At 50.8% G+C, this 27,631-nt stretch overlaps 1 protein-coding gene across 1 annotated transcript; it reads right to left on the bottom strand.

Moving 5' to 3' along the window:
- Positions 1-239: 239 nt before the first annotated feature.
- LOC137319283 (RUS family member 1-like) lies at positions 240-27,631 on the bottom strand. Its single transcript, XM_067981571.1, has 5 exons — positions 27,458-27,631; positions 20,244-20,321; positions 17,999-18,113; positions 16,454-16,499; positions 240-276 (listed from the first exon to the last, which is right to left on the bottom strand). Exons 1-5 carry the CDS (start codon positions 27,602-27,604, stop codon positions 240-242), a joined length of 423 nt encoding a protein of 140 aa, XP_067837672.1. The 5' UTR covers positions 27,605-27,631.

The raw sequence follows: 27,631 nt of genomic DNA, 5'->3' as shown, positions 1-27,631 counted from the left end.
GGGCAGGTACAGGGTTAGATACAGAGTAAAGCTCCCTCTACACTGTCCTATCAAACACTCCCAGGGCAGGTACAGGGTTAGATACAGAGTAAAGCTCCCTCTACACTGTCACATCAAACACTCCCAGGGCAGGTACAGGGTTAAATACAGAGTGAAGCTCCCTCCATACTTGCACAGGGCTGCAATGCATTTCAGAGACTAGAAACTTCAACAAAATAAGGCTCACGGCAATAAACTGCTCACCTCCACTTTTTAGCATCACAGTCCAATCTGCTCCTGTGTGGGATAAAGGGAACATTAACAGAGACTAGGGAGAGGGGCTGGAATATCATCACAGACCCCATCACATAGAGAGAGAGAGAGAGAAGGGATCACTAACATCACAGACCCCATTACACAGAGAGAGAGAGAGAGAGACAAGGGATCACTAACATCACAGACCCCATTACACAGAGAGAGAGACACACAAGGGATCACTAACATCACAGACCCCATTACACAGAGAGAGAGAGAGAGAGAGAGAGACAAGGGATCACTAACATCACAGACCCCATTACACAGAGAGAGAGAGAGACAAGGGATCACTAACATCACTGACCCCATTACACAGAGAGAGAGAGAGAGACAAGGGATCACTAACATCACAGACCCCATTACACAGAGAGAGAGAGAGACAAGGGATCACTAACATCACAGACCCCATTACACAGAGAGAGAGAGAGAGAGAGAGAGAGAGAGACAAGGGATCACTAACATCACAGACCCCATTATAGAGAGAGAGAGAGAGACAAGGGATCACTAACATCACAGACCCCATTATAGAGAGAGAGAGGGAGACAAGGGATCACTAACATCACTGACCCCATTACAGAGAGAGAGAGAGAGAGACAAGGGATCACTAACATCACAGACCCCATTACAGAGAGAGAGAGAGACAAGGGATCACGAACATCACAGACCCCATTACAGAGAGAGAGAGAGACAAGGGATCACTAACATCACAGACCCCATTACAGAGAGAGAGAGAGAGAGACAAGGGATCACTAACATCACAGACCCCATTACAGAGAGAGAGAGAGACAAGGGATCACTAACATCACAGACCCCATTACAGAGAGAGAGAGAGAGACAAGGGATCACTAACATCACAGACCCCATTACAGAGAGAGAGAGAGAGAGACAAGGGATCACTAACATCACAGACCCCATTACACAGAGAGAGAGAGAGAGAGACAAGGGATCACTAACATCACAGACCCCATTACACAGAGAGAGAGAGAGAGAGAGAGAGAGACAAGGGATCACTAACATCACAGACCCCATTACAGAGAGAGAGAGAGAGACAAGGGATCACTAACATCACAGACCCCATTACAGAGAGAGAGAGAGAGAGACAAGGGATCACTAACATCACAGACCCCATTACACAGAGAGAGAGAGAGACAAGGGATCACTAACATCACAGACCCCATTACAGAGAGAGAGAGAGAGAGAGACAAGGGATCACTAACATCACAGACCCCATTACAGAGAGAGAGAGAGAGACAAGGGATCACTAACATCACAGACCCCATTACACAGAGAGAGAGAGAGACAAGGGATCACTAACATCACAGACCGCATTACACAGAGAGAGAGAGAGACAAGGGATCACTAACATCACAGACCCCATTATAGAGAGAGAGAGAGACAAGGGATCACTAACATCACAGACCCCATTATAGAGAGAGAGAGAGAGAGACAAGGGATCACTAACATCACAGACCCCATTACAGAGAGAGAGAGAGACAAGGGATCACTAACATCACAGACCCCATTACAGAGAGAGAGAGAGAGAGAGAGAGACAAGGGATCACTAACATCACAGACCCCATTACACAGAGAGAGAGAGAGACAAGGGATCACGAACATCACAGACCCCATTATAGAGAGAGAGAGAGAGACAAGGGATCACTAACATCACAGACCCCATTACACAGAGAGAGGGAGACAAGGGATCACTAACATCACAGACCCCATTACACAGAGAGAGAGAGAGAGACAAGGGATCACTAACATCACAGACCCCATTACACAGAGAGAGAGAGAGAGACAAGGGATCACTAACATCACAGACCCCATTACACAGAGAGAGAGAGAGACAAGGGATCACTAACATCACAGACCCCATTACACAGAGAGAGAGAGAGAGACAAGGGATCACTAACATCACAGACCCCATTACACAGAGAGAGAGAGAGAGAGAGAGAGAGAGACAAGGGATCACTAACATCACAGACCCCATTACAGAGAGAGAGAGAGAGACAAGGGATCACTAACATCACAGACCCCATTACAGAGAGAGAGAGAGAGACAAGGGATCACTAACATCACAGACCCCATGACAGAGAGAGAGAGAGAGAGAGACAAGGGATCACTAACATCACAGACCCCATGACAGAGAGAGAGAGAGAGACAAGGGATCACTAACATCACTGACCCCATTACACAGAGAGAGAAAGAGAGAGAGAGAGAGAGAGAGAAAAGGGATCACTAACATCACAGACCCCATTACAGAGAGAGAGAGAGAGACAAGGGATCACTAACATCACAGACCCCATTACAGAGAGAGAGAGAGACAAGGGATCACTAACATCACAGACCCCATGACAGAGAGAGAGAGAGACAAGGGATCACTAACATCACAGACCCCATTATAGAGAGAGAGAGAGAGAGAGAGAGAGAAACAAGGGATCACTAACATCACAGACCCCATTACAGAGAGAGAGAGAGAGAGAGACAAGGGATCACTAACATCACAGACCCCATTACACAGAGAGAGAGAGAGAGAGAGAGAGACAAGGGATCACTAACATCACAGACCCCATTACACAGAGAGAGAGAGAGACAAGGGATCACTAACATCACAGACCCCATTACAGAGAGAGAGAGAGACACAAGGGATCACTAACATCACAGACCCCATTACAGAGAGAGAGAGAGAGACAAGGGATCACTAACATCACAGACCCCATTACAGAGAGAGAGAGAGAGAGACAAGGGATCACTAACATCACAGACCCCATTACACAGAGAGAGAGAGAGACAAGGGATCACTAACATCACAGACCCCATTACAGAGAGAGAGAGACAAGGGATCACTAACATCACAGACCCCATGACAGAGAGAGAGAGAGAGAGAGACAAGGGATCACTAACATCACAGACCCCATTACAGAGAGAGAGAGAGAGACAAGGGATCACTAACATCACTGACCCCATTACACAGAGAGAGAGAGAGAGAGAGAGAGAGAGAGACAAGGGATCACTAACATCACAGACCCCATTACAGAGAGAGAGAGAGAGACAAGGGATCACTAACATCACAGACCCCATTACAGAGAGAGAGAGAGACAAGGGATCACTAACATCACAGACCCCATTACAGAGAGAGAGAGAGACAAGGGATCACTAACATCACAGACCCCATTATAGAGAGAGAGAGAGAGAGAGAAACAAGGGATCACTAACATCACAGACCCCATTACAGAGAGAGAGAGAGAGAGAGACAAGGGATCACTAACATCACAGACCCCAATACACAGAGAGAGAGAGAGAGAGAGAGACAAGGGATCACTAACATCACAGACCCCATTACACAGAGAGAGAGAGAGAGACAAGGGATCACTAACATCACAGACCCCATTACAGAGAGAGAGAGAGACACAAGGGATCACTAACATCACAGACCCCATTACACAGAGAGAGAGAGAGAGAGAGAGAGAGAGACAAGGGATCACTAACATCACAGACCCCATTACAGAGAGAGAGAGAGAGAGAGACAAGGGATCACTAACATCACAGACCCCATTACACAGAGAGAGAGAGAAACAAGGGATCACTAACATCACAGACCCCATTACACAGAGAGAGAGAGAGAGAGAGAGAGAGACAAGGGATCACTAACATCACAGACCCCATTACAGAGAGAGAGAGAGACAAGGGATCACTAACATCACAGACCCCATTACAGAGAGAGAGAGAGAGACAAGGGATCACTAACATCACAGACCCCATTACAGAGAGAGAGAGAGAGAGAGACAAGGGATCACTAACATCACAGACCCCATTACAGAGAGAGAGAGAGAGACAAGGGATCACTAACATCACAGACCCCATTACAGAGAGAGAGAGAGAGAGAGACAAGGGATCACTAACATCACAGACCCCATTACACAGAGAGAGAGAGAGACAAGGGATCACTAACATCACAGACCCCATTACAGAGAGAGAGAGAGAGACAAGGGATCACTAACATCACAGACCCCATTACAGAGAGAGAGAGAGACAAGGGATCACTAACATCACAGACCCCATTACAGAGAGAGAGAGACAAGGGATCACTGACATCACTGACCCCATTACACAGAGAGAGAGAGAGACACAAGGGATCACGATCATCACAGACCCCATGACAGAGAGAGAGAGAGAGAGAGACAAGGGATCACTAACATCACAGACCCCATTACAGAGAGAGAGAGAGAGAGACAAGGGATCACTAACATCACAGACCCCATTATAGAGAGAGAGAGAGAGAGAGAGACAAGGGATCACTAACATCACAGACCCCATTATAGAGAGAGAGAGAGAGAGAGAGAGAGACAAGGGATCACTAACATCACAGACGCCATTACACAGAGAGAGAGAGAGACACAAGGGATCACGAACATCACAGACCCCATGACAGAGAGAGAGAGAGAGAGAGACAAGGGATCACTAATATCACAGACCCCATTACACAGAGAGAGAGAGAGAGACAAGGGATCACTAACATCACAGACCCCATTACACAGAGAGAGAGAGAGAAGGGATCACGAACATCACAGACCCCATTACAGAGAGAGAGAGAGAGAGAGAGAGAGAGAGAGACAAGGGATCACTAATATCACAGACCCCATTACAGAGAGAGAGAGAGAGACGAGGGATCACTAACATCACAGACCCCATTACAGAGAGAGAGAGAGAGAGAGAGAGAGAGACAAGGGATCACTAACATCACAGACCCCATGACAGAGAGAGAGAGAGAGAGAGAGAGACAAGGGATCACTAACATCACAGACCCCAAGACAGAGAGAGAGAGAGAGAGACAAGGGATCACTAACATCACAGACCCCAAGACAGAGAGAGAGAGAGAGACAAGGGATCACTAACATCACAGACCCCATGACAGAGAGAGAGAGAGAGAGACAAGGGATCACTAACATCACAGACCCCATTACACAGAGAGAGAGAGACAAGGGATCACTAACATCACAGACCCCAAGACAGAGAGAGAGAGAGAGACAAGGGATCACTAACATCACAGACCCCATGACAGAGAGAGAGGGAGACAAGGGATCACTAACATCACAGACCGCATTACACAGAGAGAGAGAGACAAGGGATCACTAACATCACAGACCCCATTACACAGAGAGAGAGAGACAGGGGATCACTAATATCACAGACCCCATTACAGAGAGAGAGAGAGACAAGGGATCACTAACATCACAGACCCCATTACAGAGAGAGAGAGAGAGACAAGGGATCACTAACATCACAGACCCCATTACACAGAGAGAGAGAGAGAGACAAGGGATCACTGATATCACAGACCCCATTATAGAGAGAGAGAGAGAGAGAGAGAGACAAGGGATCACTAACATCACAGACCCCATCATAGAGAGAGAGAGAGAGACAAGGGATCACTAACATCACAGACCCCATTATAGAGAGAGAGAGAGAGAGAGACAAGGGATCACTAACATCACAGACCCCATTATAGAGAGAGAGAGAGAGACAAGGGATCACTAACATCACAGACCCCATTATAGAGAGAGAGAGAGACAAGGGATCACTAACATCACAGACACCATTACAGAGAGAGAGAGAGACAAGGGATCACTAACATCACAGACCCCATTACACAGAGAGAGAGAGAGAGACAAGGGATCACTAACATCACAGACCCCATTACAGAGAGAGAGAGAAACAAGGGATCACTAACATCACAGACCCCATTATAGAGAGAGAGAGAGAGAGAGAGAGAGAGACAAGGGATCACTAACATCACTGACCCCATTACAGAGAGAGAGAGAAACAAGGGATCACTAACATCACAGACCCCATTATAGAGAGAGAGAGAAACAAGGGATCACTAACATCACAGACCCCATGAAAGAGAGAGAGAGAGAGAGAGAGAGAGAGAGAGAGAGACAAGGGATCACTAACATCACTGACCCCATTACAGAGAGAGAGAGAGAGAGACAAGGGATCACGAACATCACAAACCCCATGACACGGAGAGAGAGAGAGACACAAGGGATCACGAACATCACAGACCCCATGACAGAGAGAGAGAGAGAGAGAGAGAGAGACAAGGGATCACTAACATCACAGACCCCATGACAGAGAGAGAGAGAGAGAGACAAGGGATCACTAACATCACAGACCCCATTATAGAGAGAGAGAGAGAGAGAGAGACAAGGGATCACTAACATCACAGACCCCATTACACAGAGAGAGAGAGAGACACAAGGGATCACGAACATCACAGACCCCATGACATAGAGAGAGAGAGAGAGACAAGGGATCACTAACATCACAGACCCCATTACACAGAGAGAGAGAGAGAGACAAGGGATCACTAACATCACAGACCCCATTACAGAGAGAGAGAGAGAGAGACAAGGGATCACTAACATCACAGACCCCATTACACAGAGAGAGAGAGAGAGACAAGGGATCACGAACATCACAGACCCCATGACAGAGAGAGAGAGAGAGAGAGAGAGAGAGAGAGAGACAAGGGATCACTAACATCACAGACCCCATGACAGAGAGAGAGAGAGAGAGAGAGAGAGAGACAAGGGATCACTAACATCACAGACCCCATTATAGAGAGAGAGAGAGAGACAAGGGATCACTAATATCACAGACCCCATTATACAGAGAGAGAGAGAGACAAGGGATCACTAACATCACAGACCCCATTACACAGAGAGAGAGAGAGACAAGGGATCACTAACATCACAGACCGCATTACACAGAGAGAGAGAGAGACAAGGGATCACGAACATCACAGACCCCATTATAGAGAGAGAGAGAGAGAGAGAGAGAGACAAGGGATCACTAACATCACAGACCCCATTACACAGAGAGAGAGAGAGAGAGAGAGAGAGAGAGAAAGAAGGGATCACTAACATCACAGACCCCATTATAGAGAGAGAGAGAGAAACAAGGGATCACTAACATCACAGACCCCATTATAGAGAGAGAGAGAGAGAGAGAGAGAGACAAGGGATCACTAACATCACTGACCCCATTACAGAGAGAGAGAGAGAGACAAGGGATCACTAACATCACAGACCCCATTACAGAGAGAGAGAGAGACAAGGGATCACTAACATCACAGACCCCATTACAGAGAGAGAGAGAGACAAGGGATCACTAACATCACAGACCCCATTACAGAGAGAGAGAGAGAGAGAGAGAAACAAGGGATCACTAACATCACAGACCCCATTATAGAGAGAGAGAGAGAGAGAGAGAGAGACAAGGGATCACTAACATCACAGACCCCATTACACAGAGAGAGACAAGGGATCACTAACATCACTGACCCCATTACAGAGAGAGAGAGAGAGAGAGAGAGACAAGGGATCACTAACATCACTGACCCCATGACAGAGAGAGAGAGAGAGAGAGAGACAAGGGATCACTAACATCACAGACCCCATTACAGAGAGAGAGAGAGACAAGGGATCACTAACATCACAGACCCCATTACAGAGAGAGAGAGAGACAAGGGATCACTAACATCACAGACCCCATTATAGAGAGAGAGAGAGAGAGAGAGAAACAAGGGATCACTTACATCACAGACCCCATTATAGAGAGAGAGAGAGAGAGAGAGAGACAAGGGATCACTAACATCACTGACCCCATTACAGAGAGAGAGAGAGAGAGACAAGGGATCACGAAGATCACAGACCCCATTACAGAGAGAGAGAGAGACAAGGGATCACTAACATCACAGACCCCATTACAGAGAGAGAGAGAGAGAGACAAGGGATCACTAACATCACAGACCCCATTACACAGAGAGAGAGAGACAAGGGATCACTAACATCACTGACTCCATCACAGAGAGAGAGAGAGAGAGAGAGACAAGGGATCACTAACATCACAGACCCCATTACACAGAGAGAGAGACACATGGGATCACTAACATCACAGACCCCATTACAGAGAGAGAGAGAGACAAGGGATCACTAACATCACAGACCCCATTATAGAGAGAGAGAGAGAGACAAGGGATCACGAACATCACAGACCCCATTACAGAGAGAGAGAGAGACAAGGGATCACTAACATCACAGACCCCATTATAGAGAGAGAGAGAGAGAGAGAGAGAGAGAGAGACAAGGGATCACTAATATCACAGACCCCATTACACAGAGAGAGAGAGAGAGAGAAGGGATCACGAACATCACAGACCCCATGACATGGAGAGAGAGAGAGAGACAAGGGATCACGAACATCACAGTCCCCATGACATAGAGAGAGAGAGAGAGACAAGGGATCACTAACATCACAGACCCCATGACATAGAGAGAGAGAGAGAGAGAGAGACAAGGGATCACGAACATCACAGACCCCATTACACAGAGAGAGAGAGAGAGACAAGGGATCACTAACATCACAGACCCCATTACACAGAGAGAGAGAGACAAGGGATCACTAACATCACAGACCCCATGACAGAGAGAGAGAGAGAGAGAGAGAGACAAGGGATCACTAATATCACAGACCCCAATACACAGAGAGAGAGAGAGAGAGACAAGGGATCACTAACATCACAGACCCCATTACAGAGAGAGAGAGAGACAAGGGATCACTAACATCACAGACCCCATTACACAGAGAGAGAGAGAGAGAGACAAGGGATCACTAACATCACAGACCCCATTGCAGAGAGAGAGAGAGAGAGAGAGAGAGAGAGACAAGGGATCACTAATATCACAGACCCCATTACATAGAGAGAGAGAGAGAGAGAGAGACAAGGGATCACTAACATCAAAGACCCCATTACACAGAGAGAGAGAGAGACACAAGGGATCACGAACATCACAGACCCCATGACAGAGAGAGAGAGAGAGAGAGAGAGAGAGACAAGGGATCACTAATATCACAGACCCCGTTACACAGAGAGAGAGAGAGAGACAAGGGATCACTAACATCACAGACCCCATTACAGAGAGAGAGAGAGAGAGACAAGGGATCACTAACATCACAGACCCCATTACACAGAGAGAGAGAGAGACACAAGGGATCACGAACATCACAGACCCCATTACAGAGAGAGAGAGAGAGAGACAAGGGATCACTAACATCACAGACCCCATTACAGAGAGAGAGAGAGAGACAAGGGATCACTGACATCACAGACCCCATTACACAGAGAGAGAGAGAGAGAGACAAGGGATCACTAACATCACAGACCCCATTACAGAGAGAGAGAGAGAGAGAGAGACAAGGGATCACTAACATCACAGACCCCATTACAGAGAGAGAGAGAGAGAGACAAGGGATCACTAACATCACAGACCCCATTACACAGAGAGAGAGAGAGAGACACAAGGGATCACGAACATCACAGACCCCATGACAGAGAGAGAGAGAGAGAGAGAGACAAGGGATCACTAATATCACAGACCCCATTATACAGAGAGAGAGAGAGACAAGGGATCACTAACATCACAGACCCCATTACACAGAGAGAGAGAGAGACAAGGGATCACTAACATCACAGACCCCATTACAGAGAGAGAGAGAGAGACAAGGGATCACTAACATCACAGACCCCATTATAGAGAGAGAGAGAGAGAGAGAGAGAGAGACAAGGGATCACTAACATCACAGACCCCATTACACAGAGAGAGAGAGAGAGAGAGAGAGAGAGAGAGACAAGGGATCACTAACATCACAGACCCCATTACACAGAGAGAGAGAGACAAGGGATCACTAACATCACTGACTCCATTACAGAGAGAGAGAGAGAGAGAGAGAGAGAGAGACAAGGGATCACTAACATCACAGACCCCATTATAGAGAGAGAGAGAGAGACAAGGGATCACTAACATCACAGACCCCATTACAGAGAGAGAGAGAGACAAGGGATCACTAACATCACAGACCCCATTACACAGAGAGAGAGAGAGACAAGGGATCACTAACATCACAGACCCCATTACACAGAGAGAGAGAGACATGGGATCACTAACATCACTGACCCCATTACAGAGAGAGAGAGAGAGAGACAAGGGATCACTAACATCACAGACCCCATTATAGAGAGAGAGAGAGACAAGGGATCACGAACATCACAGACCCCATTACAGAGAGAGAGAGAGACAAGGGATCACTAACATCACAGACCCCATTACAGAGAGAGAGAGAGAGAGAGAGAGACAAGGGATCACTAACATCACAGACCCCATTATAGAGAGAGAGAGAGACAAGGGATCACGAACATCACAGACCCCATTACACAGAGAGAGAGAGACAAGGGATCACTAACATCACAGACCCCATAAGAGAGAGAGAGAGAGCCAAGGGATCACTAACATCACAGACCCCATTACACAGAGAGAGAGAGACAAGGGATCACTAACATCACAGACCCCATTTTTGAGAGAGAGAGAGAGAAACAAGGGATCACTAACATCACAGACCCCATTACACAGAGAGAGAGAGAGACAAGGGATCACTAACATCACAGACCCCATTATGGAGAGAGAGAGAGAGAGAGAGAGACAAGGGATCACTAACATCACAGGCCCCATTACAGAGAGAGAGAGAGACAAGGGATCACTAACATCACAGACCCCATTACACAGAGAGAGAGAGAGAGACAAGGGATCACTAACATCACAGACCCCATTACACAGAGAGAGAGACAAGGGATCACTAACATCACAGACCCCATTACACAGAGAGAGAGACATGGGATCACTAACATCACAGACCCCATTATAGAGAGAGAGAGAGAGAGAGAGAGAAGGGATCACTAACATCACAGACCCCATTATAGAGAGAGAGAGAGAGAGACAAGGGATCACTAACATCACAGACCCCATTACACAGAGAGAGAGAGACAAGGGATCACTAACATCACTGACCCCATTACACAGAGAGAGAGAGACAAGGGATCACTAACATCACTGACCCCATTACAGAGAGAGAGAGAGAGAGACAAGGGATCACTAACATCACAGACCCCATTATAGAGAGAGAGAGAGAGAGAGACAAGGGATCACTAACATCACAGACCCCATTATAGAGAGAGAGAGAGAGACAAGGGATCACTAACATCACAGACCCCATTACACAGAGAGAGAGAGACAAGGGATCACTAACATCACTGACCCCATTACAGAGAGAGAGAGACAAGGGATCACTAACATCACTGACCCCATTACAGAGAGAGAGAGAGAGAGACAAGGGATCACTAACATCACAGACCCCATTACACAGAGAGAGAGAGAGACACAAGGGATCACTGACATCACAGACCCCATTACAGAGAGAGAGAGAGAGAGAGAGACAAGGGATCACTAACATCACAGACCCCATTACACAGAGAGAGAGAGACAAGGGATCACTAACATCACTGACCCCATTACACAGAGAGAGAGAGACAAGGGATCACTAACATCACTGACCCCATTACAGAGAGAGAGAGAGAGAGAGAGATACAAGGGATCACTAACATCACAGACCCCATTACACAGAGAGAGAGAGACAAGGGATCACTAACATCACAGACCCCATTACACAGAGAGAGAGAGACAAGGGATCACTAACATCACAGACCCCATTACACAGAGAGAGAGAGAGACAAGGGATCACTAACATCACTGACCCCATTACAGAGAGAGAGAGAGAGAGACAAGGGATCACTAACATCACAGACCCCATTACACAGAGAGAGAGACAAGGGATCACTAACATCACAGACCCCATTACACAGAGAGAGAGAGAGAGAGAGAGAGAGAGACAAGGGATCACTAACATCACAGACCCCATTACACAGAGAGAGAGAGACAAGGGATCACTAACATCACTGACTCCATTACAGAGAGAGAGAGAGAGAGAGAGAGAGAGAGACAAGGGATCACTAACATCACAGACCCCATTATAGAGAGAGAGAGAGAGACAAGGGATCACTAACATCACAGACCCCATTACAGAGAGAGAGAGAGACAAGGGATCACTAACATCACAGACCCCATTACACAGAGAGAGAGAGAGACAAGGGATCACTAACATCACAGACCCCATTACACAGAGAGAGAGAGACATGGGATCACTAACATCACTGACCCCATTACAGAGAGAGAGAGAGAGAGACAAGGGATCACTAACATCACAGACCCCATTATAGAGAGAGAGAGAGACAAGGGATCACGAACATCACAGACCCCATTACAGAGAGAGAGGGAGACAAGGGATCACTAACATCACAGACCCCATTACAGAGAGAGAGAGAGAGAGAGAGAGAGAGAGAGAGAGAGAGAGACAAGGGATCACTAACATCACAGACCCCATTATAGAGAGAGAGAGAGACAAGGGATCACGAACATCACAGACCCCATTACACAGAGAGAGAGAGACAAGGGATCACTAACATCACAGACCCCATTACACAGAGAGAGAGAGACAAGGGATCACTAACATCACAGACCCCATTTTCGAGAGAGAGAGAGAGAAACAAGGGATCACTAACATCACAGACCCCATTACACAGAGAGAGAGAGAGACAAGGGATCACTAACATCACAGACCCCATTATGGAGAGAGAGAGAGAGACAAGGGATCACTAACATCACAGACCCCATTACAGAGAGAGAGAGAGAGAGAGAGACAAGGGATCACTAACATCACAGACCCCATTACAGACAGAGAGAGACAGAAACAAGGGATCACTAACATCACAGACCCCATTACACAGAGAGAGAGAGACAAGGGATCACTAACATCACAGACCCCATTATGGAGAGAGAGAGAGAGAGAGAGACAAGGGATCACTAACATCACAGACCCCATTATAGAGAGAGAGAGAGAGAGAGAGACAAGGGATCACTAACATCACAGACCCCATTATGGAGAGAGAGAGAGAGAGAGAGAGACAAGGGATCACTAACATCACAGACCCCATTATAGAGAGAGAGAGAGAGAGAGAGAGAGACAAGGGATCACTAACATCACAGGCCCCATTACAGAGAGAGAGAGAGACAAGGGATCACTAACATCACAGACCCCATTACACAGAGAGAGAGAGAGAGACAAGGGATCACTAACATCACAGACCCCATTACACAGAGAGAGAGACAAGGGATCACTAACATCACAGACCCCATTACACAGAGAGAGAGACATGGGATCACTAACATCACAGACCCCATTATAGAGAGAGAGAGAGAGAGAGACAAGGGATCACTAACATCACAGACCCCATTATAGAGAGAGAGAGAGAGAGACAAGGGATCACTAACATCACAGACCCCATTACACAGAGAGAGAGAGACAAGGGATCACTAACATCACTGACCCCATTACACAGAGAGAGAGAGACAAGGGATCACTAACATCACTGACCCCATTACAGAGAGAGAGAGAGAGAGACAAGGGATCACTAACATCACAGACCCCATTATAGAGAGAGAGAGAGAGACAAGGGATCACTAACATCACAGACCCCATTATAGAGAGAGAGAGAGAGAGAGAGACAAGGGATCACTGACATCACAGACCCCATTACACAGAGAGAGAGAGACAAGGGATCACTAACATCACTGACCCCATTACAGAGAGAGAGAGACAAGGGATCACTAACATCACTGACCCCATTACAGAGAGAGAGAGAGAGAGACAAGGGATCACTAACATCACAGACCCCATTACACAGAGAGAGAGAGAGACACAAGGGATCACTAACATCACAGACCCCATTACAGAGAGAGAGAGAGAGAGAGACAAGGGATCACTAACATCACAGACCCCATTACACAGAGAGAGAGAGACAAGGGATCACTAACATCACTGACCCCATTACACAGAGAGAGAGAGACAAGGGATCACTAACATCACTGACCCCATTACAGAGAGAGAGAGAGAGAGAGATACAAGGGATCACTAACATCACAGACCCCATTACACAGAGAGAGAGAGACAAGGGATCACTAACATCACAGACCCCATTACACAGAGAGAGAGAGACAAGGGATCACTAACATCACAGACCCCATTACACAGAGAGAGAGAGAGACAAGGGATCACTAACATCACTGACCCCATTACAGAGAGAGAGAGAGAGAGACAAGGGATCACTAACATCACAGACCCCATTACACAGAGAGAGAGACAAGGGATCACTAACATCACAGACCCCATTACACAGAGAGAGAGACATGGGATCACTAACATCACAGGCCCCATTATAGAGAGAGAGAGAGAGAGAGAGACAAGGGATCACTAACATCACAGACCCCATTATAGAGAGAGAGAGAGAGAGAGACAAGGGATCACTAACATCACTGACCCCATTACAGAGAGAGAGAGAGAGAGAGACAAGGGATCACTAACATCACAGACCCCATTACACAGAGAGAGAGAGACATGGGATCACTAACATCACAGACCCCATTATAGAGAGAGATAGAGAGAGAGACAAGGGATCACTAACATCACAGACCCCATTACACAGAGAGAGAGAGACAAGGGATCACTAACATCACAGACCCCATTATAGAGAGAGAGAGAGAGAGAGAGACAAGGGATCACTAACATCACAGACCCCATTATAGAGAGAGAGAGAGAGAGAGAGAGACATGGGATCACTAACATCACAGACCCCATTATCGAGAGAGATAGAGAGAGAGACAAGGGATCACTAACATCACTGACCCCATTACAGAGAGAGAGAGAGAGAGAGACAAGGGATCACTAACATCACAGACCCCATTATAGAGAGAGAGAGAGAGAGAGACAAGGGATCACTAACATCACTGACCCCATTACAGAGAGAGAGAGAGAGAAACAAGGGATCACTAACATCACAGACCCCATTACACAGAGCGAGAGAGAGAGAGACAAGGGATCACTCACATCACAGACCCCATTACGCAGATACACACGCCTCGGTGGGTCCCCATCCTCACTTAGTTGGGGTCGTACATGGTGAGTCGCCACACACGTGAGCACGAGCAGAAACTGGTGGCAGGGGCAGCTGTGGAGAGTTCGCGTCAGTGGGAGCACTCCTCTCCAGGCTCTGCTCAGCTGGACACAGATGCTGAACCCTGGGGGCCAGCCTTTAAAAGGAGAACGATCGAGGGGCAGCAACACATTTGCGAGGTGCTGGAACAGGTGCCACGCGCACTCTCCACAATCGCGCAGAGGATGGAGGAGTCCAACTCCTGCATGAGTGGAATGGTGGCACAGGGTACAGGAGGGAATCTCTGAGATACTGTCACAGGGACATGAGGGCATCTCTGAGATAGTCTCACTGTGAGGGGTGGTGACATGGCCAACCGCTGAATGCATTGGTTTGGGTGAGGCTGACCGTGAAAGAGATGCATCAGAGGGTGAGTATGAGACAGAGCCATGACATTGTATGAGGATTGGATTGAGTGGTAGTGGTGGGATGAGTACTGGGGAGGTGAGGAAGTGCAGGTAAGTTGAGGATGAGCTTTGAGTGGGTGTGAGGAGTGATGTGATAGATTGATGTTGGCAGTGCAGAAGGAGTTGTGGGGAGGGGGCAGTGATGTGGGGAGGGGGTGGTGATGTGGAAGACGGAGTATAGGAGAATGAGTAAGTGTACTCACTTTGACTGACCTAGTTAGGTCATTGAAACGCTCCCTGCACTGGATCCAGATGCGGGAGACGTTGCTGCTGCTGGTGACCTCCTCTGCCACCTCGAGCCAGGCCTTCTTGGTGGCAGAGACAGGCCACTCCCACCCGTCCTCTGGGTAGAACACATCCCTCCTCCTCCTCGCCCCATCCAGTAGGACCTGGAGTGAGGCATCGGTAAACCTGGGAGCAGCCTTTCCCCTGGTCTGCTCCATTCTGTACTTTTGGTTGGTTATTCCAGGAGCAACCATTAGAGGACTGCCCCTTTAAATAGGGCTCCTCCAGCTGACAGTGTGTGATGCTGGTGCGCAGGCTGCCCGCTGCGCAGGTTGACGATGGGAAACCCGGAAGCCACGGTAAGTGCTTTCAATTTACCCGCGATCGCATGGGGAACGGACCGATTTCACTGGGCGGGTTACCCACGTGCCCAGTCGTACCCCGCTGCCATCCCACCTCCCTGGGAATATTGGGGCCCATATTACAACACAATAATTGTTCTGCATGTTCCAATAGGGAGACCTACCCCTTCATCCAGGCAAAGATAATACGGCCAAGCATCCCAGTGCCATCTAATGGAGGGAAGCACAAAGTTATCCAGGCCATCGGTCCCATGTCCCCCAATCCCACTGAACCCCACACCCCCTTATGCAACACCCTGCTGAACCCCACACCCCCACCGAACCCCACACCCCCTTATCCAACACCCTGCTGAACCCCACACCCCCTTACCCCACACCCACGCACTGATCCCCACCCAGCACTGAGACACCAGTCAGTGTACAGATATCTCACTGAGAGAGAGGGGACTGAGAGACACCAGTCAGTGTACAGATATCTCCCTGAGAGAGAGGGACTGAGAGACACCAGTCAGTGTACAGATATCTCCCTGAGAGAGAGGGACTGAGAGACACCAGTCAGTGTACAGATATCTCCCTGAGAGAGAGGGGACTGAGAGACACCAGTCAGTGTACAGATATCTCCCTGAGAGAGAGGACTGAGAGACACCAGTCAGTGTACAGATATCTCCCTGAGAGAGAGGGGACTGAGAGACACCAGTCAGTGTACAGATATCTCCCTGAGAGAGAGGGACTGAGAGACACCAGTCAGTGTACAGATATCTCCCTGAGAGAGAGGGGACTGAGAGACACCAGTCAGTGTACAGATATCTCCCTGAGAGAGAAAGGGACTGAGAGACACCAGTCAGTGTACAGATATCTCCCTGAGAGAGAGGGGACTGAGTGATACCAGTCAGTGTACAGATATCTCCCTGAGAGAGAGGGACTGAGAGACACCAGTCAGTGTACAGATATCTCCCTGAGAGAGAGGGACTGAGAGACACCAGTCAGTGTACAGATATCACCCAGAGAGAGGGACTGAGAGACACCAGTCAGTGTACAGATATCACCCTGAGAGAGAGGTGACTGAGAGACACCAGTCAGTGTACAGATATCTCCCTGAGAGAGAGGGGACTGAGAGACACCAGTCAGTGTACAGATATCTCCCTGAGAGAGAGGGACTGAGAGACACCAGTCAGTGCACAGATATCACCCTGAGAGAGAGACACCAGTCAGTGTACAGATATCTCCCTGAGAGAGAGGGACTGAGAGACACCAGTCAGTGCACAGATATCACCCTGAGAGAGAGGGGACTGAGAGACACCAGTCAGTGTACAGATATCACCCTGAGAGAGAGGGGACTGAGAGACACCAGTCAGTGTACAGATATCTCCCTGAGAGAGAGGAGACTGAGAGACACCAGTCAGTGCACAGATATCTCCCTGAGAGAGAGGGGACTGAGAGACACCAGTCAGTGTACAGATATCAACCTGAGAGAGAGGAGACTGAGAGACACCAGTCAGTGTACAGATATCTCCCTGAGAGAGAGGAGACTGAGAGACACCAGTCAGTGTACAGATATCTCCCTGAGAGAGAGGGGACTGAGAGACACCAGTCAGTGTACAGATATCTCCCTGAGAGAGAGGGGACTGAGAGACACCAGTCAGTGTACAGATATCTCCCTGAGAGAGAGGTGACTCAAACCATCCCGTCAGACATGTCGCTCACCCTACCTTTCAGTATCCAGGTGATGGAGGCTGCAGCAACAGTGGCCGTGTTATCCCCAACTCCCACACCCTTCAGTACAGCCTGCGTGGCAAGGGTGCCCGTTATACTGCTGGCAAAGGCCTGGCATCAGGAATAGAGACCTCATCAGTTGGTATCACTTCGCCGGACAATTAGGTATCAAAGTGTATGAAATACACTGTCCTTTCTCCCTCTGGGACCGGGTGTCACAGTGCGTAAGATACACTGTCCTTTCCCCCTCTGGGACCGGGTCTCACAGTGCGTTAGATACACTGTCCTTTCCCCCTCTGGGACTGGGTGTCACAGTGCGTTAGATACACTGTCCTTTCCCCCTCTGGGACCGGGTCTCACAGTGCGTTAGATACACTGTCCTTTCCCCCTCTGGGACCGGGTCTCACAGTGTGTTAGATACACTGTCCTTTCCCCCTCTGGGACCGGGTGTCAGTGTGTTCGATACACTGTCCTTTCCCCCTCTGGGACCGGGTGTCAGTGTGTTAGAGACACTGTCCTTTCCCCCTCTGGGACCGGGTCTCACAGTGCGTTAGATACACTGTCCTTTCCCCCTCTGGGACCGGGTGTCAGTGTGTTAGAGACACTGTCCTTTCCCCCTCTGGGACCGGGTCTCACAGTGTGTTAGAGACACTGTCCTTTCCCCCTCTGGGACCGGGTCTCACAGTGTGTTAGAGACACTGTCCTTTCCCCCTCTGGGACCGGGTGTCAGTGTGTTAGATACACTGTCCTTTCCCCCTCTGGGACCGGGTGTCAGTGTGTTAGATACACTGTCCTTTCCCCCTCTGGGACCGGGTGTCAGTGTGTTAGATACACTGTCCTTTCCCCCTCTGGGACCGGGTCTCACAGTGTGTTAGATACACTGTCCTTTCCCCCTCTGGGACCGGGTGTCAGTGTGTTAGATACACTGTCCTTTCCCCCTCTGGGACCGGGTGTCAGTGTGTTAGATACACTGTCCTTTCCCCCTCTGGGACCGGGTCTCACAGTGTATTAGATACACTGTCCTTTCCCCTCTGGGACCGGGTCTCACAGTTTGTTAGATACACTGTCCTTTCCCCCTCTGGGACCGGGTCTCACAGTGTATTAGATACACTGTCCTTTCCCCCTCTGGGACCGGGTCTCACAGTTTGTTAGATACACTGTCCTTTCCCCCTCTGGGACCGGGTCTCACAGTGCGTTAGATACACTGTCCTTTCCACCTCTGGGACCGGGTCTCACAGTGCGTTAGATACACTGTCCTTTCCACCTCTGGGACCGGGTCTCACAGTGTGTTAGATACACTGTCCTTTCCCCCTCTGGGACCGGGTCTCAGTGCGTTAGATACACTGTCCTTTCCCCCTCTGGGACCGGGTCTCACAGTGCGTTAGATACACTGTCCTTTCCCCCTCTGGGACCGGGTCTCACAGTGTGTTAGATACACTGTCCTTTCCCCCTCTGGGACCGGGTCTCACAGTGCGTTAGATACACTGTCCTTTCCCCCTCTGGGACCGGGTCTCACATTGTGTTAGATACACTGTCCGTTCCCCCTCTGGGACCGGGTCTCACAGTGTGTTAGATACACTGTCCTTTCCCCCTCTGGGACCGGGTCTCACAGTGTGTTAGATACACTGTCCTTTCCCCCTCTGGGACCGGGTCTCACAGTGTGTTAGATACACTGTCCTTTCCCCCTCTGGGACCGGGTCTCACAGTGTGTTAGATACACTGTCCTTTCCCCCTCTGGGACCGGGTCGCTCAGTGCGTTAGATACACTGTCCTTTCCCCCTCTGGGACCGGGTCTCACAGTGCGTTAGATACACTGTCCTTTCCCCCTCTGGGACCGGGTCGCTCAGTGCGTTAGATACACTGTCCTTTCCCCCTCTGGGACCGGGTCTCACAGTGTGTTAGATACACTGTCCTTTCCCCCTCTGGGACCGGGTCGCTCAGTGCGTTAGATACACTGTCCTTTCCCCCTCTGGGACCGGGTCTCTCAGTGCGTTAGATACACTGTCCTTTCCCCCTCTGGGACCGGGTCTCACAGTGCGTTAGATACACTGTCCTTTCCCCCTCTGGGACCGGGTGTCAGTGTGTTAGAGACACTGTCCTTTCCCCCTCTGGGACCGGGTGTCAGTGTGTTAGAGACACTGTCCTTTCCCCCTCTGGGACCGGGTGTCAGTGTGTTAGAGACACTCTGTGTTACTGGAATGCTGAAGGGTATAAACATTGAGCTGTTGTGTGATCACTGACCTGCACGGTGTCCCAGATCTGGTAGGTGAGGTAATCATCACTCACACTCTCAGGATATCCTTGGGGCAGAAATACCGACTGAAAGACAAGGGAGAGGAGTCTGATCCAACCCGCTCACACTGCACACCATTCACCCACCCAATCAGAACTTCTCAGCACGGGAGGAGGTCATTCGGCTCAACGCTCGTTACCTCTCCCGATAAGAGCTCTCCATTAACCCCATTCCCCATCGCCCCCCCCGTGCCCTCTCTCTCTGAACTATCTCTCCATTAGTCCCATTCCCTGCCCATTCCCCATCGCCCCCCCCGTGCCCTCTCTCTCTGAACTATCTCTCCATTAGTCCCATTCAATGCCCATTCCCCATCGCCCCCCGTGCCCTCTCTCTCTGAACTATCTCTCCATTAGTCCCATTCAATGCCCATTCCCCATCGCCCCCCGTGCCCTCTCTCTCTGAACGATCTCTCCATTAGTCCCATTCAATGCCCATTCCCCATCGCCCCCCGTGCCCTCTCTCTCTCTGAACTATCTCTCCATTAGTCCCATTCAATGCCCATTCCCCATCGCCCCCCGTGCCCTCTCTCTCTGAACTATCTCTCCATTAGTCCCATTCAATGCCCATTCCCCATCGCCCCCCGTGCCCTCTCTCTCTGAACGATCTCTCCATTAGTCCCATTCAATGCCCATTCCCCATCGCCCCCCGTGCCCTCTCTCTCTCAACTATCTCTCCATTAGTCCCATTCAATGCCCATTCCCCATCGCCCCCCGTGCCCTCTCTCTCTGAACTATCTCTCCATTAGTCCCATTCAATGGCCATTCCCCATCGCCCCCCCCGTGCCCTCTCTCTCTCAACTATCTCTCCATTAGTCCCATTCAATGCCCATTCCCCATCGCCCCCCCGTGCCCTCTCTCTCTGAACTATCTCTCCATTAGTCCCATTCAATGCCCATTCCCCATCGCCCCCCCCGTGCCCTCTCTCTCTGAACTATCTCTCCATTAGTCCCATTCAATGCCCATTCCCCATCGCCCCCCGTGCCCTCTCTCTCTGAACGATCTCTCCATTAGTCCCATTCAATGCCCATTCCCCATCGCCCCCCGTGCCCTCTCTCTCTGAACGATCTCTCCATTAGTCCCATTCAATGCCCATTCCCCATCGCCCCCCGTGCCCTCTCTCTCTGAACTATCTCTCCATTAGTCCCATTCCCTGCCCATTCCCCATCGCCCCCCGTGCCCTCTCTCTCTCTGAACTATCTCTCCATTAGTCCCATTCAATGCCCATTCCCCATCGCCCCCCGTGCCCTCTCTCTCTGAACTATCTCTCCATTAGTCCCATTCCCTGCCCATTCCCCATCGCCCCCCGTGCCCTCTCTCTCTCTGAACTATCTCTCCATTAGTCCCATTCAATGCCCATTCCCCATCGCCCCCCGTGCCCTCTCTCTCTGAACTATCTCTCCATTAGTCCCATTCCCTGCCCATTCCCCATCGCCCCCCGTGCCCTCTCTCTCTGAACTATCTCTCCATTAGTCCCATTCAATGCCCATTCCCCATCGCCCCCCGTGCCCTCTCTCTCTCTGAACTATCTCTCCATTAGTCCCATTCAATGCCCATTCCCCATCGCCCCCCCGTGCCCTCTCTCTCTGAACGATCTCTCCATTAGTCCCATTCAATGCCCATTCCCCATCGCCCCCCGTGCCCTCTCTCTCTGAACTATCTCTCCATTAGTCCCATTCAATGCCCATTCCCCATCGCCCCCCGTGCCCTCTCTCTCTCTGAACTATCTCTCCATTAGTCCCATTCAATGCCCATTCCCCATCGCCCCCCCGTGCCCTCTCTCTCTGAACGATCTCTCCATTAGTCCCATTCAATGCCCATTCCCCATCGCCCCCCGTGCCCTCTCTCTCTGAACTATCTCTCCATTAGTCCCATTCAATGCCCATTCCCCATCGCCCCCCGTGCCCTCTCTCTCTGAACTATCTCTCCATTAGTCCCATTCAATGCCCATTCCCCATCGCCCCCCGTGCCCTCTCTCTCTGAACTATCTCTCCATTAGTCCCATTCAATGCCCATTCCCCATCGCCCCCCGTGCCCTCTCTCTCTGAACTATCTCTCCATTAGTCCCATTCAATGCCCATTCCCCATCGCCCCCCGTGCCCTCTCTCTCTGAACGATCTCTCCATTAGTCCCATTCAATGCCCATTCCCCATCGCCCCCCGTGCCCTCTCTCTCTGAACTATCTCTCCATTAGTCCCATTCAATGCCCATTCCCCATCGCCCCCCGTGCCCTCTCTCTCTGAACTATCTCTCCATTAGTCCCATTCAATGCCCATTCCCCATCGCCCCCCGTGCCCTCTCTCTCTGAACTATCTCTCCATTAGTCCCATTCAATGCCCATTCCCCATCGCCCCCTGTGCCCTCTCTCTCTCTGAACTATCTCTCCATTAGTCCCATTCAATGCCCATTCCCCATCGCCCCCCGTGCCCTCTCTCTCTGAACTATCTCTCCATTAGTCCCATTCAATGCCCATTCCCCATCGCCCCCCGTGCCCTCTCTCTCTGAACTATCTCTCCATTAGTCCCATTCAATGCCCATTCCCCATCGCCCCCCGTGCCCTCTCTCTCTGAACTATCTCTCCATTAGTCCCATTCAATGCCCCATTCCCCATCCATCGCCCCATGCCCTCTCTCTCTGAACTATCTCTCCATTAGTCCCATTCAAGCCATTCCCCATCCGTGCCCTCTCTCTGACTATCTCCAATTCCCATCCATCCCATCGCCCCCCGTGCCCTCTCTCTCTGAACTATCTCTCCATTAGTCCCATTCAATGCCCATTCCCCATCGCCCCCCCGTGCCCTCTCTCTCTGAACTATCTCTCCATTAGTCCCCATTCAATGCCCATTCCCCATCGCCCCCCGTGCCCTCTCTCTCTGAACTATCTCTCCATTAGTCCCATTCAATGCCCATTCCCCATCGCCCCCCGTGCCCTCTCTCTCTGAACTATCTCTCCATTAGTCCCATTCAATGCCCATTCCCCATCGCCCCCCGTGCCCCTCTCTCTCTGAACTATCCTCATTCCATTCCCCATCTCCCCTGCCCTCCTCCATTAGTCCCATTCAATCCCCATCGCCACTCTCCCACTCTCTCTCACTATCCTCCACTTAGTCCCCATCCCTCCCATCCCCACCCCCCGTGCCCTCCTCTCTCTGAACTATCTCTCCATTAGTCCCATTCAATGCCCATTCCCCATCGCCCCCCGTGCCCCTCTCTCTCTGAACTATCTCTCCATTAGTCCCATTCAATGCCCATTCCCCATCGCCCCCCGTGCCCTCTCTCTCTGAACTATCTCTCCATTAGTCCCATTCAATGCCCATTCCCCATCGCCCCCCCGTGCCCTCTCTCTCTGAACTATCTCTCCATTAGCCCATTCAGTCCCATTCCCATCGCCATTCCCCATCGCCCCGTGCCCTCATCCTCTCTACTATCTGCCTCCATTAGTCCCCATTCAATCCCAATGCCATTCCCCATCGCCCCCCGTGCCCCTCTCTCTCTCTGAACTATCTCTCCATTAGTCCCATTCAATGCCCATTCCCCATCGCCCCCCGTGCCCTCTCTCTCTGAACTATCTCTCCATTAGTCCCATTCAATGCCCATTCCCCATCGCCCCCCCGTGCCCTCTCTCTCTGAACTATCTCTCCATTAGTCCCATTCAATGCCCATTCCCCATCGCCCCCCGTGCCCTCTCTCTCTGAACTATCTCTCCATTAGTCCCATTCAATGCCCATTCCCCATCGCCCCCCGTGCCCTCTCTCTCTGAACTATCTCTCCATTAGTCCCATTCAATGCCCATTCCCCATCGCCCCCCGTGCCCTCTCTCTCTGAACTATCTCTCCATTAGTCCCATTCAATGCCCATTCCCCATCGCCCCCCGTGCCCTCTCTCTCTGAACGATCTCTCCATTAGTCCCATTCAATGCCCATTCCCCATCGCCCCCCGTGCCCTCTCTCTCTGAACTATCTCTCCATTAGTCCCATTCAATGCCCATTCCCCATCGCCCCCCGTGCCCTCTCTCTCTGAACTATCTCTCCATTAGTCCCATTCAATGCCCATTCCCCATCGCCCCCCGTGCCCTCTCTCTCTGAACTATCTCTCCATTAGTCCCATTCAATGCCCATTCCCCATCGCCCCCCGTGCCCTCTCTCTCTGAACTATCTCTCCATTAGTCCCATTCAATGGCCATTCCCCATCGCCCCCCGTGCCCTCTCTCTCTGAACTATCTCTCCATTAGTCCCATTCAATGCCCATTCCCCATCGCCCCCCGTGCCCTCTCTCTCTCTGAACTATCTCTCCATTAGTCCCATTCAATGCCCATTCCCCATCGCCCCCCGTGCCCTCTCTCTCTGAACTATCTCTCCATTAGTCCCATTCCCTGCCCATTCCCCATCGCCCCCGTGCCCTCTCTCTCTGAACTATCTCTCCATTAGTCCCATTCAATGCCCATTCCCCATCGCCCCCCGTGCCCTCTCTCTCTGAACTATCTCTCCATTAGTCCCATTCAATGCCCATTCCCCATCGCCCCCCGTGCCCTCTCTCTCTGAACTATCTCTCCATTAGTCCCATTCAATGCCCATTCCCCATCGCCCCCCGTGCCCTCTCTCTCTGAACTATCTCTCCATTAGTCCCATTCAATGCCCATTCCCCATCGCCCCCCGTGCCCTCTCTCTCTGAACTATCTCTCCATTAGTCCCATTCAATGCCCATTCCCCATCGCCCCCCGTGCCCTCTCTCTCTGAACTATCTCTCCATTAGTCCCATTCAATGCCCATTCCCCATTGCCCCCTGTGCCCTCTCTCTCTGAACTATCTCTCCATTAGTCCCATTCAATGCCCATTCCCCATCGCCCCCCGTGCCCTCTCTCTCTGAACTATCTCTCCATTAGTCCCATTCAATGCCCATTCCCCATCGCCCCCCGTGCCCTCTCTCTCTCTGAACTATCTCTCCATTAGTCCCATTCAATGCCCATTCCCCATCGCCCCCCGTGCCCTCTCTCTCTGAACTATCTCTCCATTAGTCCCATTCAATGCCCATTCCCCATCGCCCCCCGTGCCCTCTCTCTCTGAACTATCTCTCCATTAGTCCCATTCAATGCCCATTCCCCATCGCCCCCCCGTGCCCTCTCTCTCTGAACTATCTGTCCATTAGTCCCATTCAATGCCCATTCCCCATCGCCCCCCGTGCCCTCTCTCTCTGAACTATCTCTCCATTAGTCCCATTCCCTGCCCATTCCCCATCGCCCCCGTGCCCTCTCTCTCTGAACTATCTCTCCATTAGTCCCATTCAATGCCCATTCCCCATCGCCCCCCGTGCCCTCTCTCTCTGAACTATCTCTCCATTAGTCCCATTCAATGCCCATTCCCCATCGCCCCCCCTGCCCTCTCTCTCTGAACTATCTCTCCATTAGTCCCATTCAATGCCCATTCCCCATCGCCCCCCATGCCCTCTCTCTCTGAACTATCTCTCCATTAGTCCCATTCAATGCCCATTCCCCATCGCCCACCCGTGCCCTCTCTCTCTGAACGATCTCTCCATTAGTCCCATTCAATGCCCATTCCCCATCGCCCCCCGTGCCCTCTCTCTCTGAACTATCTCTCCATTAGTCCCATTCAATGCCCATTCCCCATCGCCCCCCGTGCCCTCTCTCTCTGAACTATCTCTCCATTAGTCCCATTCAATGCCCATTCCCCATAGCCCCCCGTGCCCTCTCTCTCTGAACTATCTCTCCATTAGTCCCATTCAATGCCCATTCCCCATTGCCCCCCGTGCCCTCTCTCTCTGAACGATCTCTCCATTAGTCCCATTCAATGCCCATTCCCCATCGCCCCCCGTGCCCTCTCTCTCTGAACTATCTCTCCATTAGTCCCATTCAATGCCCATTCCCCATCGCCCCCCATGCCCTCTCTCTCTGAACTATCTCTCCATTAGTCCCATTCCCTGCCCATTCCCCATCGCCCCCCGTGCCCTCTCTCTCTGAACTATCTCTCCATTAGTCCCATTCAATGCCCATTCCCCATAGCCCCCCGTGCCCTCTCTCTCTCTGAACTATCTCTCCATTAGTCCCATTCCCTGCCCATTCCCCATCGCCCCCCCTGTGCCCTCTCTCGCTGAACTATCTCTCCATTAGTCCCATTCCCTGCCCATTCCCCATCGCCCCCCGTGCCCTCTCTCTCTAAACTATCTCTCCGTTAGTCCCATTCAATGCCCATTCCCCATCGCCCCCCCGTGCCCTCTCTCTCTGAACTATCTCTCCATTAGTCCCATTCAATGCCCATTCCCCATCGCCCCCCGTGCCCTCTCTCTCTGAACTATCTCTCCATTCATCCCATTCAATGCCCATTCCCCATCGCCCCCCGTGCCCTCTCTCTCTGAACTATCTCTCCATTAGTCCCATTCAATGCCCATTCCCCATCGCCCCCCCGTGCCCTCTCTCTCTGAACTATCTCTCCATTAGTCCCATTCAATGCCCATTCCCCATCGCCCCCCGTGCCCTCTCTCTCTGAACTATCTCTCCATTAGTCCCATTCAATGCCCATTCCCCATCGCCCCCCGTGCCCTCTCTCTCTGAACTATCTGTCCATTAGTCCCATTCAATGCCCATTCCCCATCGCCCCCCCGCCCTCTCTCTCTGAACTATCTCTCCATTAGTCCCATTCAATGCCCATTCCCCATCGCCCACCCGTGCCCTCTCTCTCTGAACTATCTCTCCATTAGTCCCATTCAATGCCCATTCCCCATCGCCCCCCGTGCCCTCTCTCTCTCTGAACTATCTCTCCATTAGTCCCATTCAATGCCCATTCCCCATCGCCCCCCGTGCCCTCTCTCTCTGAACTATCTCTCCATTAGTCCCATTCAATGCCCATTCCCCATAGCCCCCCGTGCCCTCTCTCTCTGAACTATCTCTCCATTAGTCCCATTCAATGCCCATTCCCCATCGCCCCCCGTGCCCTCTCTCTCTCTGAACTATCTCTCCATTAGTCCCATTCAATGCCCATTCCCCATCGCCCCCCCCGTGCCCTCTCTCTCTGAACTATCTCTCCATTAGTCCCATTCCCTGCCCATTCCCCATCGCCCCCTGTGCCCTCTCTCTCTGAAAGAGCTCTCCCTTAGCCCCTTCCCTGGACCCTGTTCCACACTATCTGGAACGCAGACACTCAACCTCGGACTCACCGTGAACAGACCAGACAGGGTCCGTGCCACACGTCCCGTTTGCTCCGGTCTTCGGAAGAGCTGGCCGTCTGCCAGCTGGATGTAACGACGAGGCAAGCGCGTGCCGTAGCGCTCAGTGCACACAACGTTAGCCTCCTCTGTGGCCATGGCGGACTGAGGTGGAGGGCTCGGTCA

The sequence above is a fragment of the Heptranchias perlo genome, unplaced genomic scaffold (assembly GCF_035084215.1).
Source record: "Heptranchias perlo isolate sHepPer1 unplaced genomic scaffold, sHepPer1.hap1 HAP1_SCAFFOLD_798, whole genome shotgun sequence".
NCBI classification, from domain to species: domain Eukaryota; kingdom Metazoa; phylum Chordata; class Chondrichthyes; order Hexanchiformes; family Hexanchidae; genus Heptranchias; species Heptranchias perlo.
This window is presented reverse-complemented; position numbering and strand designations above follow the sequence as displayed.

Bases quoted from the DNA above. Each gene is read 5' to 3' on its own strand.
- LOC137319283 (XM_067981571.1), bottom strand. From the start codon at position 27,604: ATGGCCACAGAGGAGGCTAACGTTGTGTGCACTGAGCGCTACGGCACG. The intron at 20,322-27,457 runs GTGAGTCCGAGG...CTTGTCTTTCAG, and splicing joins CCCTGTCTGGTCTGTTCACG to TCGGTATTTCTGCCCCAAGG. The intron at 16,500-17,998 runs GTAGGGTGAGCG...TCCCTCCATTAG, and splicing joins CATCACCTGGATACTGAAAG to ATGGCACTGGGATGCTTGGC.